The 16,277-nt window shown below is 40.3% G+C and overlaps 1 protein-coding gene across 1 annotated transcript in view; it reads left to right on the forward strand.

Annotated features, from left to right (window-relative positions):
* The window catches only part of LOC115057504 (ADAMTS-like protein 2), a 45,141-nt gene that overhangs the window by 15,391 nt on the left and 13,473 nt on the right, over positions 1-16,277 (forward strand). Inside the window, exons 5-11 of the mRNA XM_029524655.1 lie at positions 193-338; positions 547-670; positions 12,317-12,397; positions 13,277-13,452; positions 13,585-14,024; positions 14,650-14,711; positions 15,327-15,378. Coding sequence (XP_029380515.1) covers positions 193-338; positions 547-670; positions 12,317-12,397; positions 13,277-13,452; positions 13,585-14,024; positions 14,650-14,711; positions 15,327-15,378 — 1,081 coding nt within the window. The remainder of the gene's footprint in view (positions 1-192; positions 339-546; positions 671-12,316; positions 12,398-13,276; positions 13,453-13,584; positions 14,025-14,649; positions 14,712-15,326; positions 15,379-16,277) is intronic.

The following is a 16,277-nucleotide window of genomic DNA, read 5'->3' on the forward strand; positions in this document are numbered from 1 at the left end:
TGGACATGAAAGTTATTTTTTCCAAAGTTGTTACTAAAAATTGGCACCTGGTGAAAAACACTGACTACTTACAGTGTGGTAATGAGTTGTCAGTTTTCTCATCTAAGTTCTTCAGTTAATGCTGTGCATGCACACAGAGAAATTATATATGCTAAAGTAAATATCTTCTAAAATATATCATTTCCTGTGCAGCTGATTACATAAGCATCTCGAATAAGCCATGCGACCTGCAGTGTACAACCATCAATGGCGAACGACAGCTTCTAGTTCCTGCCCATGATGGTACATTCTGCCGTGATCCTAAATATGATGGCGTTTGTATAGAAGGAGTATGTCAGGTAATCCAAACATGTGGAAGTGGTGTTTACATTTAGTTTCTGTAAAAAGTGTTGATATAAAATGTATACAATACCATGCAAATTATGTAAGGCTCTTACACTTTTTAAAGAGAAAAAAATCTTGTTAATTGGAAATGCTGATTGAGACTGTGAAGCGTCTAAATAAATTACAATCTGACTGTCTTACAAGATTTAAATTCTCCTGCAGCCTGTAGGTTGTGAGGGGAAGTTGTACAGCCTTAAGACAGTGGACAGATGTGGAGTATGTGGAGGCAATGGGGCGTCATGCCAACGTTTCTCTGGATCATACAGGAAGGCACTCACACAGTTAGGTAACAGGCACACACAAACACGCATGTAGACAGATGTGTATACTAGGGTTCATTCTGCGATGTTTTGATTCAAGTTATTTGTTGATGAAGTCGATTACTCCAGCACAACAGTACAAAATACTTGATTAACATTTAAAGTCAAACATTGCTTTTCCTTGTCAGATCTCTTGATGCAGATAGTTTTGCAAGGGTAACCACAAAATTCCAGTGCCATGGGTGGCTCTGTGTGTGTGTTTGTGTGTGTCACCTCTGTCTGACACTATTCTTGTCATGTATGGGCAAAGTGAACTACATGGATTTTAACTCTGTGTCTGTGTTTTGTAGTGTATGAGTCTGTGAGTTTGCGTGTGTCTTTGTGTCTGTCTGTGTTGGCGAAGTAGTTGATAAACTGCTCTCATTTCAAAGGAGTCTGTCATTATTCATTGCTCCACCTTTGGTTCTCCCCCAAAGCTCAAGGGTTGTTTCAGTGAGCTCTGAGATTATCATGACAATGACCACAGAGCAGAGGTAGAGAGCCCAAAAATATTTTTGACAAAACAGTAACACTTATCAGAAAAATAACTAGATGGTGATCGCTCCAACAATTTGTTGAAGAAGTGTCTGCCTTTTGGTGTTTCTAGAACCTAAAATGTATGTTGTGATGTAAAACGCAGAGGCAGTTCTGTATTATTATATTAGAGGGAATGGGACACATGGATTGTGGACATGTCCTTCAGAGGCTCACAGATCAAAATGTCTTGGTCTCACTGTGAAAGCGGACTCATTTCCTTAACAGAACAAAAGTCCTAGCACTCCATTGTTATGACTTTTCCACTGGTAAACACATCAAAAACGTTTGCAATACAAAACCAAAACCCCTAACTGCAAAATTTTTGGATTATTTCAATAACAAGACAGTACTGTTTTTCAAGCATAGTTGTTCATACTGATACATACATAGTGGCCGCTGGCTGCTCAATCAGTCAAGGTCCTCTCAACTTCCACGACTGATATAGACACTATTGGATGGATTGCTATAGCATTTTTTTACATAGGGCTTAGACCAGTGGTTCACAAACTTTTTACAGCAAGTACCATCTCAGAAAATACTTGGCCTGGCCAAGTACCACCATCAAATCAGATTTATTTATATAGCGCCAAATCATAACGTTACATCAAGGCACTTTGCATATAGAGCAGGCCTAGACCAAACTCTATAAAAATTTTTTATAGAGTTTGGTTTGAGACATGCTGTCATGCTGTCACTCTCTGTTCTCAATCCTGTTTCTCCTGCTTAAATAAATAGCCATCTTTGCTTCTTCTGAGATATAGTTCAGGAGCTGCAATTTGTCTTTGTGTTTCTTGTTAGCTCATGATCAATATTTTCTCCGTGATCTCCGTGAGCCTGTTGCATTCAATGAATGTGTGTAAAAACGGTCTCACAGAGATCACAAAAAGTACATTTACTAAAAACAGCAAGATTAAGAACAGAAATAAAAGCATTTGTGGCAACAGCACAACCTTTTAAAATTCTCCACTGGAGGTCACAATTTCTCCAAGGGTTGCTTGTAAATAACCCTCCACTGTGGTTTCAGGTTGTTTTGTCCTAGTCTTTGTCTCCACACAGTGGAGGGCCTGTTGCTCAGTCCGACCTTGTGGATGATTTTCACACAGTTGTGATAAAATGTTCTTTTGTCTGCTTTGTGCAGAGTCAGTTTCTGTGAGTTGTAGACCATCAGTAGGAGGTCAGGTCTCCCAGCCCCTGGGCTCAGGAATATTTCTGGGAAAACATCAGCATTATTAGGTTCACATTTCCTCTTTGCATAATCTGTGAGGAGTCGTTTTTCATCACCTTTGAGCCTTTGGGCCCACAGCTCCAGGGTCCTTTGCGCCACCCGAGCAGATGCTCAGGGCAGGCAGAGAGCCCAGGTCCTGGGCATCATTCACTGCCAGCCCCACTGCATCCACCAGCTGTTGCAATGTCAGGATCTTTGACTGGAGTAGCGCCCCCCTCAGACCAGGTGTTGTTTCACAGGTTATATCCAGTCTGGCCCCGTTGATCAAAGGTTCATTAACCCTCCTATTCAAAAAACAATAGTTGGCTTTTTTTTTTTGCTCCATATTTCATGACTTTTCCTAATTTGATGGGGACAACTGATTAAGCGTAAAATTATCATGATAATATTTTTTCAATGTGCTGAACGCATATTCCACGCATCGGTGTTCCTCTGGGGTCAATTTGACCCCAAGCTGTTTTAGCTGTGTAAAACTTGTCTGTCTGTGTGTGTGACCTAACATCCCCACACCTGCAGGTGCAGAGTTGATACTTTTGAGTTGATACATAATGGGGGGAAACTTTCCCGCTCTGGGGGGGGGAGACTTTCCCGCTCTGTGGAGGGGGGGGGGGACTTTCCTGCTCTGTGGAGGGCGGGGTATTCCTGCAAGGACATTGGTAGTTCATGCAAAATAAGGGAGGAGCAAACATATAAAAGCTTGCATTGCAGCCCTCTATCCACATCATTCTTCTTTGTGCTCTGTGTACACTGCAATCTGCACGCTCTCTCATTTGAAAATGTCTTCTGGGAAAAGGTTTACTGTCAATGACGTTTTGGAACAGCTCTTTGACAGTGAAAGTGACATAGAGGAGAATGTTTCTGAGACAGAGGATTGTGTTGAGGAGGACCCTGATTTTGAGGCATTCTCATCTGATGAGAATGAGAGTGTTGACCCTCCTGTTGCTTCTCAACCACCAGCAGACACGATCCTTTCCAAAAATGGAAAGATAATATGGTCCCTTTCCCCACTTAGACAGCAAGGTAGACTTAGCGCTACTAATATTATCAAAATGGTTCCAGGCCCCACCAGATATGCAATCAGCCATGTTGAAGACATCAAGTCATCATTAGAGCTCTTCATAACACCATCGATTGAGAATATTGTACTTGGGATGACAAATTTAGAGGGGAAGCGTGTGTATGGGGACAGTTGGAAAGACTTGGATGTAGTCGACTTGGAAGCCTACATTGGCTTGCTCATTTTGGCGGGAGTTTATAAATCAAAAGGTGAAGCAACAGCAAGCCTTTGGAATGCTGAGACTGGAAGGGCAATATTTCCAGCCACCATGTCTCTGAAGACATTCCAAGTTTTGTCCCGTGTCATACGCTTTGATGACAAACAAACAAGGCACGGCCGACGCGAACGTGACAAACTTGCGGCAATAAGGGATGTGTGGGACAAGTGGGTGCAGCGTTTACCCCTGCTTTACAATCCAGGCCCCCACGTGACTGTCGATGAGTGCTTGGTTGCGTTTCGTGGGCGCTGTCCATTCTGACAATATATGCCAAGCAAACCTGCCAAATATGGCATCAAAATATGGGCAGCATGTGATGCACAGTCCAGCTTTGCATGGAATATGCAGGTTTACACAGGCAAATCTCCTGGCGAAGCACCGGAAAAAAATCAGGGCACAAGGGTTGTGCTTGATATGGCTGAAGGACTGCATGGGCATAATATTACATGTGATAATTTTTTCACATCTTATGCCCTGGGTGAGGAACTGCTGAAAAGGAAGGTAACGATGTTGGGGACAGTGAGAAAAAATAAACCAGAGCTTCCCTCTGAACTTCTTGCTGTCAAGAACAGGAAGGTAACATCTTCAGTGTTTGCCTTCACTGATAAAGCAACTGTGGTCTCCTATTGCCCCAAGAAAGGGAAAAATGTCCTGCTGCTTAGCACCATGCACAAAGATGATGCCCTGAGCAGCAGAGAAGACAAAAAATATGTTACAAGAAAAGGAGATAAAAATAAGTAAATAAATATGTTTATGAGAGGAAAGGGGGGCTTATCAACATCAGTCAATATGGTTCATTCTGTGAGAGTCATGAATGTGCACCCCAAATTAGAAAAGATTTGGATGAAAGATTTTCAAGATACACTAACTCTAAAACTGAAAGTTTGACCTGATGGTGGTGCTACAGGGAAGGTCATATCATCACCAAAACCAATAGGATTCATACTCTTGTGGTCATTAATGTTGTCAGTAAATTTGAGAAGATTTGTATGAAAAGTTTTCAAGATAAATTAATTCTAATTTAAAAGTTTTGCCTGATGGTGGCGCTAGAGGGCAGGTAAAGTCACTGATCGGTTTCATTATCAAGGGGTTATTTATGTATTCAACAAATAAACAAAGTGCCTGACACAAAAACTTGGTCAACAATTTTCTGTAAATCATTTTCTGGAGGCAAATATACCTGGGGTCAAATTGACCCCAAGGGTAAAATGTGTTAGTAATATTTGAGGATAATACGAGGGTTAAGAAGCCAGTGGAGAGGGTCAGCTGTGGAACACCTTCTATGAGGAAAAAATGTTCCAAGACTTAAAAACACTTGATAAAATGGAGGTAACCCCTTTAAAACAAGAAATTTTGGGTCAGTTAAAAACAGAGCTTTATCTAACCCCAAGTTACTTAAACGCCTAAAGATGCAGCTGGCCACATCCCTCCACATTAGATCTGCTGGACCTGTTAAGTGTTTTTGCACAAACTGAAGTCTAAAAGTCACAGTCCGGCCGGCCAGATGGATGAGGCCCTGCCCCCCCTTCTCTCTGGCTAAAAACACCCCCTGTGGCACCCAGTGTAGCCCATCCCAAAAGAAATCCACCATTTTTCTTCCTATTTCCGCTAATAAGTGTGGTGGCAGGTCTACACAGGTTAAACAGTGCCACAGTTGGGATGCAACCAAGTTATTTAAAACCAGGACTCTACCTCTCTTGGACATCTGAGGGAGATTTTGTCTGTTATGGTCTCCCAGTTTTTTTCCACTACATTTTGTTTGCCTAAATAAATTCCTAGATACTTAAAACCATCTTTTATCCATTTAAGATCTTAAGAAAAAACTGGGAGACTGCTACGCCATTCACCGATAGCGAGGGCTTCACTTTTTCTCCAGTTTACCCTTGCTGCTGATGTTGTGCTAAAACAATGTTAGTTAAAAGATCTACATCCTTCTGATTTTATTAGGAATCAGAGGGATGCAGATCTTTTAACTAACATGATATAATCAAACAATGATATCATCAGTATAAGCCGATAAAACCATGCCTCCACTAAAACCAGGTAAAACCAAACTTTTAAGTATGTTGTTGAGGAGAGGTTCAAGGGAGAGTGCGTAGAGCATTCCCGACAGAGAACAGCCCTGCCAGACACCTCTATGCACCATAAAAGGCACTCAGACTTCCATTAAACTTCAGTACACTCAATTACACTGTACAACACCTTGATCTTACCAGTGCTCAACCCAAACTTTTCCATGACTGTCCAGAGGAAGTTGTGTTCAACGTGGTCTAAAGCTTTTTCCTGGTCTAGGGAAATCAAATCAGTGTCTAACCCCAATGAACTAGAGACATCCAAAACATCCCTAATTAGGTGGACAATATCCACCATTGATCTGCCTGGCACACAATATGTCTTGTCCCGGTGGATGACCTCCCCCAGAGCTCCCCAGCCTAGAGGGCAAGACTTTGGACAGAGTCTTGTAATCCATACAGAGCAATGACACGGGTTTTTTCTTGATGTCCTGTAGGTTCCCCTTTTTAGGCAGCAGGGTGAGCATTGCTCTCCTGCAGGACACTGGGATGAAACCAGAAGCCAGACACACATTAAAAACATCTAGGACATCTTGTCCTATGATCTCCTTAAACGCTTTGTAGATTTCAACAGTGAGCCCATTGATGCCAGGGGCACAGTGGCCTTGCATGCTCTGCAGTGCAGCTTGAAGTTCCTGCATGCAGAGCGTGGCAGTGAGCTGTGAGTTAGTCTCCTCTGAGACTCATTACAGAACTCCTCCATGAGCCTCTGTTCTTCCACATACTCACTTTTGTAGAGCTCTGTGTAAAATCCAATAGCTCACTTCGGTATCTGGCTTGGTTCCGTGATCTCCTGCCCCATGTCAGAAAGCAGTCTGTGGATCACCTTCCTCTGCCCATTCTTTTTCTCCAGGCTGAAGAAAAAAACAGAAGGAGCATCCATGTCCCTGATGTTCTGGTACCGGGACCTGACCAGTGTGCCCGGTACATTCAACATTCAACAGGTTGGCCAAAGTCTTTTTTTTTTTTTTTTTTTTTTTTTTTTTAAACTTTGAGGCTTTCAATACAGCCTTGATTTTCTGTGGACTCAAGCTTCACTATATCAGTCCCTAGATCCCTCACGGATCTGGTGATGTCTTTGGTGACATTAAGAGTGTGCTGCTTACAAAGCAGTTGGATTTGAGTCCCACAGCTGCCTAAGACTACTAAAATCACCCTTCCTCTGTCTAAATTCACTCCAGAAATATTTAAAGACCTCTCTAAAACTTTTATCATACACTAAAACTGAATTAAAATGCCAATAGGCGCTTTTAGGTTTAAAATTTCTGAATAAGACCTTACGTAAAAGCAAAGAATGATCAGAAAAAACAGCTGGTACAATAAAACAATCTTTAACAAAATTAAAAAGATGTTTAAAACAATAAATACGATCAAGCCTAGCTAAAGAGACCCTATGCTCTCTAAGGTCGGACCAGGTACATTGTCTGGAGTCTGGGTGCATCCTTCTCCACACATCCACCAGGCCGTGAGTATGTACCAGCTGCCTCAAAGCGTGCTGAGAGGCTGGATGAGGCTCTGCATGATTGTGATCTAATGTCGCATCATCTCGAAATAAAAAATACAAAAAGAACACCAAACACTCACACACAAACCTCACCCTGCTCACTCAGAGACAAAGAGAGGTGGTCAGTCCTTCCCCCAGCAGTCTTGGCTTATAAGCAGCATAGCTAAAGAGTAGAGGGACTTTAACGTTTTAATTATAAGCTCTGTCATACAGAAAAGTTTTAAGCCTGGTCTTGAAAATTGCTAGAGATACTGGAAGTTGGTTCCATAGAAGAGGAGCCTGATAACTGAAAGATCTGCCTCCAGATTTACTCTTGGAGACTCTAGGAACCACAAGTAAACCTCCATCGAGAGAGGGGAGTGGCCTACTAGGACAGTAAGGAACTATGATCATATGATGGAGGTTGGTTATTAAGAGCTTTATATGTTAATAGAAGGATTTTAAATTCTATTCTGAATTTTACTGGCAGCCAATGAGGAGAAACTAAAACAGGAGAGATGTGATCTCTTTTCCTAGTTCCTGTTAATATTATATATTATATTATACCACGGAGCCAGCCTCCTCTGTTACTTTCTTTTTGAGAGGGGCAGCATCATCAAGATTAGAACACAGTGTGGCCATAGTGCTAATCACAAGGCCATCAACCTGTGTATGGGTGAAATCCTCATTTGAATTTAGATATGGCATTGCTACAAATGATGACCAAATGTTCTCTTCAAATTTAGCCACAGCATCTTCAGATAGACATCTTACATAGCCAAATTTATTCCTCGAAGCTGTGCAGTCAGTTAAAGTAAACTCAAATGTAATGTAATGAGGCAATGGTCGGTCAAGTTTTGAGGAAAAAATGTTAACTTGTCAATTTCAATGCCATATGTTTGCACTGAGTTTAGTAATGAAAGAAACCCAGAACCAAGGCTGTCACTTTCTAAATCTACGTGAAAATTGAAATCTCCCAGTATAATGATTTTATCTGAGTAGTAACTCATATAAACTCATATATACTCATATAAACTCAGAAAACTCTGATTGGAATTCTGAGTACGGACCAGGTGGACAGTATGCTGTAACTAACAGAACTGGTTTTTCAACGTTCCAGTTTGAGTGGGAAAGACTACAGATTTTGGTCAAGGGTTGATTAATAGGCTTGATCAAAATATCGCAGCCACCCCCACTCCTCGACCTGTGGTGCGAGGGATATGAATATTAACATGAGCAGGGTGTGTAAAACATACTCATCCTGCTGCATCCAGGTTTCAGTTATACAAATTAAATCTATACGATGATCAGTTATGAGATCATTAAGTAGTAGAGATTTTGATGATAGTGATTCGACTTTTGTGCCTAGGATTGTGTGTATCATTGCCTCTTGTCTAGTCTCAATCTAGAATGGATGTTCTTTACAGTGGTTTGACTTAAGAAAAATTTGTGAAGGAAGGAGAGTAACAATGGCTTAATTTGTAGGAGGTTTTACTAATTAAAAAGGGGTAAATCAAAACGTGCTCATTATATACAGGTGCAGCTCAAAGCATAAACTAGGTGAAAAAGGTGAGCTTGGATATGTAAATGGCATAACATAATATGGTGATGAAGATTCAGCAACTGATGACTAATTTGAGAACTTGGGCAATTGAATGCAAGGTTGTTTATCAAATACGGGTCAGATTTATCTGACGAAGGAGAGCTTTTAAAACTAAAATTTAGGCTAGCATTTTCTAATAGCCATGCCTCGCTCCACTGAGAACAGCCAGCTGGGGGAGCAGACAACCTTACTTTGAAAAGAAGAAAGAAAAGAACATTTTCATGCATATCTTGAATGGCTGTGGAAAATCAGAAACATATGACTATGGACAGTGTATGAAGTGTCTTTCCTTTCTCTTTCTCAGACATTTATGAGTGGAATTCAAGTACGTAGGTTACGGTGTTGTGGCAACACGCTATTGGTTCAGGTGGTTTGCCATCAGGTGGTGTTGTGGCTGTTTGATTGGAATAGTTCATTGTCCAGTGTAAGTTCTATCTCTGCCAAATTTGCTCGTAGAGAAACGGTTCAAACAAGCTATGAAGTCCTCTTTATGCAGGGAAATCAGTTTGGCATTTTTGCAGTCTCTTACTTAATCAGAATATCCTATTTCTTATTATGTCAACCCTTATGTCCTTGTGGGTATGGATGCATTCCAGAGCGGCAATTTATGTCCGTTGGCTGATAATGTTATCAGCTCACCCTGAGTGGAGGGACAAAGAAGGGGTACCTCTCTGTAGGGTTAGGCAGGTTTATGCAGATTTGTGGCACTGACTGCAATCTATCGTTTTGGGAAAGCAGGGTCTTTAGATGCCAGGTTCAGATAAGGGTCCAGGATGGCACTTACCAGAGATCTCCAGAGATTGGAATCTCCACCCCCCCCTTTTCTTCAGACCTCACAACACGACTCTTCAGCAGTCCACATTTATTTGCAGTATTATTTGAGACCAAATTTGTGGTTGTTTTAAATTTCAGTTAAGTTTTTGTTTTTAGCTCATTTTCTGTTTAATTTATGTTTATTAACTTTTATATAATTTAAGAGGTTGGGGGACATACACAGTTTCTCTAGACCTAGACATACATATACACAGACACAGACATAGAATCTGTTCTATTCTCAGCAGGGATCCGTTTTGACTGGCACAGAGGAGCTTGTTAAACTGTGGCTCTGCAATAACAATAGTATTGTGATAAGTATCGTTGTCCCTGGCAACATTGTAAATGGAACACTGACCGTTGCCAGGTAACAGTGGCAACTGCCAGCTGATGTGTGTTTTACATTCTATATCTAGCAGTTATGTCAGTTACTACTACACTGCGCTTAAATATAGGAAAATAAAAAAAACTGTACTTAAATAATGACTCGATTAAAATGATTGCATGTAAAAGTTAAATAAACATTGTACTTAAATAAATGTTTAAAAAACAAAATCAAATCAAATCAGATTTATTTGTTTAGCGCCAAATCGTAACAAAGTTACATCAAGGCACTTTACATATAGAGCAGACCAAACTCTTTATAAATTTGTTTAAAGAGACCCAACAGATCCCCCGATGAGCAAGCACTTGGCAACAGGGGCAAGGAAAAACTTCCTTTAAGAGGCAGAAACCTCGAGCAGAACCAGGCTCGGGGGGGCGGCCATCTGCCTCGACCGGTTGGGTTGAGAGTGGGAGAGAGAGAGAGAGAGAGAGAGAGAGAGAGAGAGAGAGAGAGAGAGAGAGAGAGAGAGGCTTTGGGGGGGGGGTGTAGGCAGGAACATGTTGCTGCATGAAGTTCATGGAGTTGAGCTGTAGTACAGAATTCATGAAATATGGGAGCAGCAGGTGTTGCAGGAAAATGGGATGGCGATGAGTCACCACCTGCAGGATGAGGACAGGGAGAGAGAGGAGAGGAACTGGGAGAGACAGAGACTTTGGCGGAACATGGTTAGTAAATGCAGTATAAATGCTTAGAACTGGGTGAAACTGTGTTTTTTAAGAAGGATGGTTCTTATCAGCACATGCAAGGGGGGAGGAAAGGAGAGCGAGTGAGAGGGAGGGGGAGAGAGGGTGACAGGGAGAGAAAGACAGAGAGAGAGAGAGAGAGAGAGAGAGAGAGAAGCTCAGTCCTTCCCCCAGCAGCCTAGGCCTATAGCAGCATAGGTAAAGAGTGGAGTAGTAGACTTTTAGAAAATTACTAAAGAATCCGCCCCCCGGGCCCATACTGGAAGTTGGTTCCATAGAAGAGGAGCCTAATAACTGAACGATCAGCCTCCAGATTTACTCTTGGAGACTCTAGGAACCACAAGTAAACCTCCATCTAGAGAGCTGAGTGGCCTGCTAGGACAGTAAGGAACTATGAGCTCTCTGAGATATGATGGAGCTTGGCCATTAAGAGCTTTATATGTTAAAAAAAGGATTTTGAATTCTACTCTATATTTTACTGGCAGCCAATGAAGAGCAGGAGAGATATGATCTCTTTTCCTAGTTCCTGTTAATATTCGTGCAGCAGCGTTCTGAATTAACTGAAGGCCTTTTAGAGATTTGTTTGGACATCCAGATAGTAATGAGTTACAGTAGTCCAGCCTAAAACGTTGCCACATACCACCCACAGCAGCCTGGGCTCTTCCTCCCTTTATGTAGTTTTTGTCATATCTCTTCCCTGGTTTATGCCGTTTGGGGGCTTCACTGGCACTACAAAAGTAGCCACAAGTAGCCACATATAAGAAGATAGGTTAGGAGAGGTGAACGACACAGTTTAACTTACATAGTAAACACAGATGAATATGTATCTTACAAAGGATTTACGTGACAGTCACCAGTTAAACTGTAACACTGCAGTCTTAATTTGTATCTCCTTTAATTTCCTTGTCATCGGTTGATGATATATTTTCATCCTATTTTCAATTCAAATAGATTTGGTAGTATTTCATGTTTTGAATTTATTTTATTTTATCTTTTCCATACCAATACAGGGAGCCCGCGTACCACTAGTGGTATACATACCACACTTTGAGAATCACTGGTGTAGACTGTTTTCACCGTTTCACCCTTGTATGTAAAGTATATTAAAGTGCTAACAAGCTAAGCTAAGATCAAGAGCAACTAAAACTTTGATCAATGTGTACTTATCAGAGTGTGCATATTAATGTATGGATTTGATCATTTAAGCTGAAACATGACCTCAGTGACAAAATATCTGTATGGGTTGATTTTGGATGTGCTGGAGAAACAGAAATTTAATAGTTTAGATGTTCAGAGCAAAACTTTGCGTAAATGTTGTGTCCCAGGAATATCATGTTTAGATTGTCTTTTGTATCATTTGTACTCTGAACACAATTAGGTCACATCAGTCAATCCTGCCTGCATTATTGTACAAATATTCCACAGCTAATATTTCTAATGTCAATGTATATATGTTTATATATTTTTTTTAATGTGTCCAAGAAAGAAACACTGGAGTCAAATTCCTAGTATTTTTACACATAATAAAATTATTTCTGATTCTGTTTTTTGCCATCAGGATATGTGTTCATCACCAACATCCCTGCTGGAGCCAAAGATATTCACATCATAGAAAGGCATAAAACAGAGAACATTCTCGGTGAGACCCTAGAGCTTCTATGAGGTCAATGTACAGAATATGAGATCCACAAGATCACACAAAATCAACACTCATGTTACATCATGATGAACTAAGTACTGAAGAAACACCACCTTGAATAAAAAAGAAATGAAATGAGGAAACACAGGAGATATTGTTTAAATATTAAAACAATAAAAAGAGAATTCAAATTGACCAAATCATATTTATATATAAAATAAATGAAATAAAAAACCTAAAATGGATTAAATTAAAATTTAGTTTTAAAATGACGTGTCACCCTCCGATCTACAGGCAGGCTATTCCATAAATGGGGAGCATAGTAATAAATGCCTCACTGTATGTTTTTGTTCTAACTTTGCGTACTGTTAAAAGGGCACTTCCAGAAGACCTGAAGGCTCTGCTGAGTTCATATGATAAAAGCAAGTCTGATAGATAAGAAGGAGCAAAACCATTAAGAGCTTTATAAACCAATAAAAGAATTTGAAAATCAATTCTAAAATACACAGGAAGCCAAAGTACAGACTTTAAAATCAATGTAATATGAGCCTTCTTTCTGGTCGTTGTCAGCATTCGAGCGGCTGAGTTTTTAAGTAATTGTATTTGGAAAATATTTTTTCCAGGAGACCAGAAAGAAGAGCATTGCAGTAATCAATCCTTCAGATAATAAAAGCATGAATAAATGTCTCTGAATTGGCTTGAAAGAGAAACTGGCCTACTTTGGCAATGTTTCTTAAATGATAAAATGTCTTTCTTGTGACATCTTTTATATGAGTCTCAAAATTCAGTTCTGTGTCAAATATTACACCAATATTTGTTGTTACATTAGGGTTCACACAAACATCCTAGTTTCATATTCTCATTTTCTGTCATATCTAGCCCTGTCAGACGAAGCTGGTCACTTTTTCTTCAATGGAAACACTGTGATTGACAACCCTCAAAACTTCCAAGTGGCAGGAACAGTGTTCAAGTACCGGCGTCCAACCACTATATTCTCTGATGGTCTGGAGTACATGATCGCACAGGGACCAACAACGCAGGGCCTCAACCTTATGGTAGACATTCACACACAAGCACAGACACACACACACACATTCATTTTGTAAATAGAAAATGTATCACATGTGTAACAATTGTATATAAAATATGATCGATGTTATTCAAGTATGAATTATCTTTGTTTATAGTACTATAACTTGAATGGAAAGCTCCCTCACATCACCTACAAGTACACCGTCCCTCACAAGTCTCGTGACCTCATTGCTGGGGAGAGTGCCACTATGAGCTCTGGCCACTCCCATCATAATTTCACCGATGAAGAGTTAAATGAGGACATTGGAGGTGATCATAATAGGCTGACAAACCACAGCAGGGAGAATGTGACCAATTTGCACCACTACAACTCCAACCTGGGAGCTGACAACCAATCAGATGTCCAGCTAGAGGAGGAAGAAGATAGAGAGGAGAAAAAAGAGGATGGAGAAGAAGCTGTTTGGGAAATCTGGACACCCAGCCCACCACCAGCAGCTATATTGGTCTACAGACCTACCGATATTACTAATCATGTGTTTAATCACAATTATGTGGAAGAGCAGGAACCTCCTTTGCCATCTGGCTACAGTGAGTCAAAAATTGAGCATTTTTCTAATATTCTCATAGACCCTGCTTTCCCAAAAGCTTTGTTCTTTTTAAAAATATTATCCATCTTTGTGTGAAAGTTGCAAGACAGACTACACCAATTAGTAATTTGAGGGCCAAACTATTTTGAGAAATAAATCATAAAGTTTAATGTAAAAAATTGTAATGGCAACTATTAGTTTGTTTCTTTTTATTTCATAACACAATTATAGTGCATTTAGAAAGTATTCAGGCCCCTTCAATGTTCCTATTGTAGAATGTTGAAGTCAAAGGCATATTAATCAATTAATTTTAAATCATTTGTCATACTATGTAGCTCATATTAAAAAATAAAAACAGATTTCTTATTTTTCAAGGAAAGACAATTTTGTATCAAAAAGGAAAAAACTGGAATTTAATGGATTAGCCTTGCTTATGCAATTCTTGGAAATGTTTATAGACAGGCACTCAGTAATGTTTGAAATGTCCAAACTGTTCCATTGGAGAATATAAAGGCCTTAGATTAGCAAAGTTTCCAGCCTAGCATTCCGTTCCAATTTGTTTAGCCCCTCAGGGTTATGGGCATATCTGTTGTTAATATCTGTTTCACCTTCTTTTTGTCTTTTTTCCGGTCTTACCAATTTGATTGATGAGCCATCTTCCGCTGATGACAATACTGTTGTGGTCTCATTCCCAGGTAGGAAAGATAAGTTTTTGTTCAGAATTGAGTGTTTAAATAAATTATACTACTTTTTAATTTTATTTTTTAATTTTTTTATTTTATGATTTGATATGCTACACACTAGCTCTTTTAATAAATTAGAGATGAGTCTAACCAACAACATCTGCATGCCCTTTTTCATAACACATCATTAGAAGTTAGCACCACAGTCTGGCAAGTGACTGGAAGACCTCACCAGGCCATTTATCAGTAACCCTAATCTAACCCTAGCCCTTTTAAATAACATTCTGTCAAAATGTCAAAAACTTTCCTATGTTTGTTCTTTCATAGGTAGTCAAAGTGTTCACACTGCAGCCATGCCTGAAGAGACCTCCTATTTCCTGCAAGAGGATCTCCAATACAACCAGACAAATTCAAATACATATTCCCATTTCACCCAAGAGCCAAAGTTACACTCTGCTAAACACACTGATCCACAGTCATCAGTAGAAATAAATGTGGAAACACTACCCCCCACATACCCAGAAACACCAACAGACTCACAGTTGGACACACACCCAGACATGGTTATGGTTACTGAAGAACACAAAGAAACAGAACACAGTGCACACTCAGACATGCAGACTGCAGTTTCAGTACAGCTGCAGCAGGTGTCTGCAGTTCAAGTAGCGAATACAGAGAGGTAAGAATAAACAGTTCCAGAGAAGAAATCTGGAAGGTGTGTATATGATTGTCTCTGTTTCTAAATGTCTCTGGCTTAGAAGGTAGAACAGGTAGATTGGTAATTGCAAGGTCAGTTGTTTGATTCCTGAAATATATCCTTGGAAGTGTCCTTGAGCAACAACCACACGAACTACACATTCCTGCCACTACATGTATCATTGATGCCTGTGCTTTTCCGAAGCAGCTAAAGTCTTTTTTTTTTTTTTTGCTTTTTGTATAGCGCCAAATCATAACAAAGTTACATCAAGGCACTTTACATATAGAGCAGGTCTAGACCAAACTCTTTATAAATTTATTTAAAGAGACCCAACAGATCCCCCGATGAGCAAGCACTTGGCAACAGTGGCAAGGAAAAACTTCCTTTAAGAGGCAGAAACCTCGAGCAGAACCAGGCTCAGGGGGGGCGGCCATCTGCCTCGACCGGTTGGGTTGAGAGTGGGAGAGAGAGAGAGAGAGAGAGAGGGATTGGGGGGGGGGGGTGTAGGCAGGAACATGTTGTTGCATGAAGTTCATGGAGTTGAGCTGTAATACAGAATTCATGCTATATGGGACCAGCAGGTGTTGCAGGAACATGGGATGGAGATGAGTCACCACCTGCAGGATGAGGACAGGGAGAGAGAGGAGAGGAACTGGGAGAGACAAGTCCAGTGTGTGCAAAATGTGCTGTATGAGTGTGTGCATGAATGGGTGAATGTGGCTTTTGCAGCAAAGCTACCTAAGTGCTGCCTATTGATCACAAGCCTGCAGACAATATGTAACAATGAAACAGCTGGTTTATAGTAGGTAATATTATACAGTAATTTGTCTTTAAAAAAAATCTAATTCCTTCCAGAAGTGTTAGTATGTGACTATGTTACA

The sequence above is a fragment of the Echeneis naucrates genome, chromosome 17, assembly GCF_900963305.1.
Source record: "Echeneis naucrates chromosome 17, fEcheNa1.1, whole genome shotgun sequence".
Classification (NCBI taxonomy): Eukaryota; Metazoa; Chordata; class Actinopteri; order Carangiformes; family Echeneidae; genus Echeneis; species Echeneis naucrates.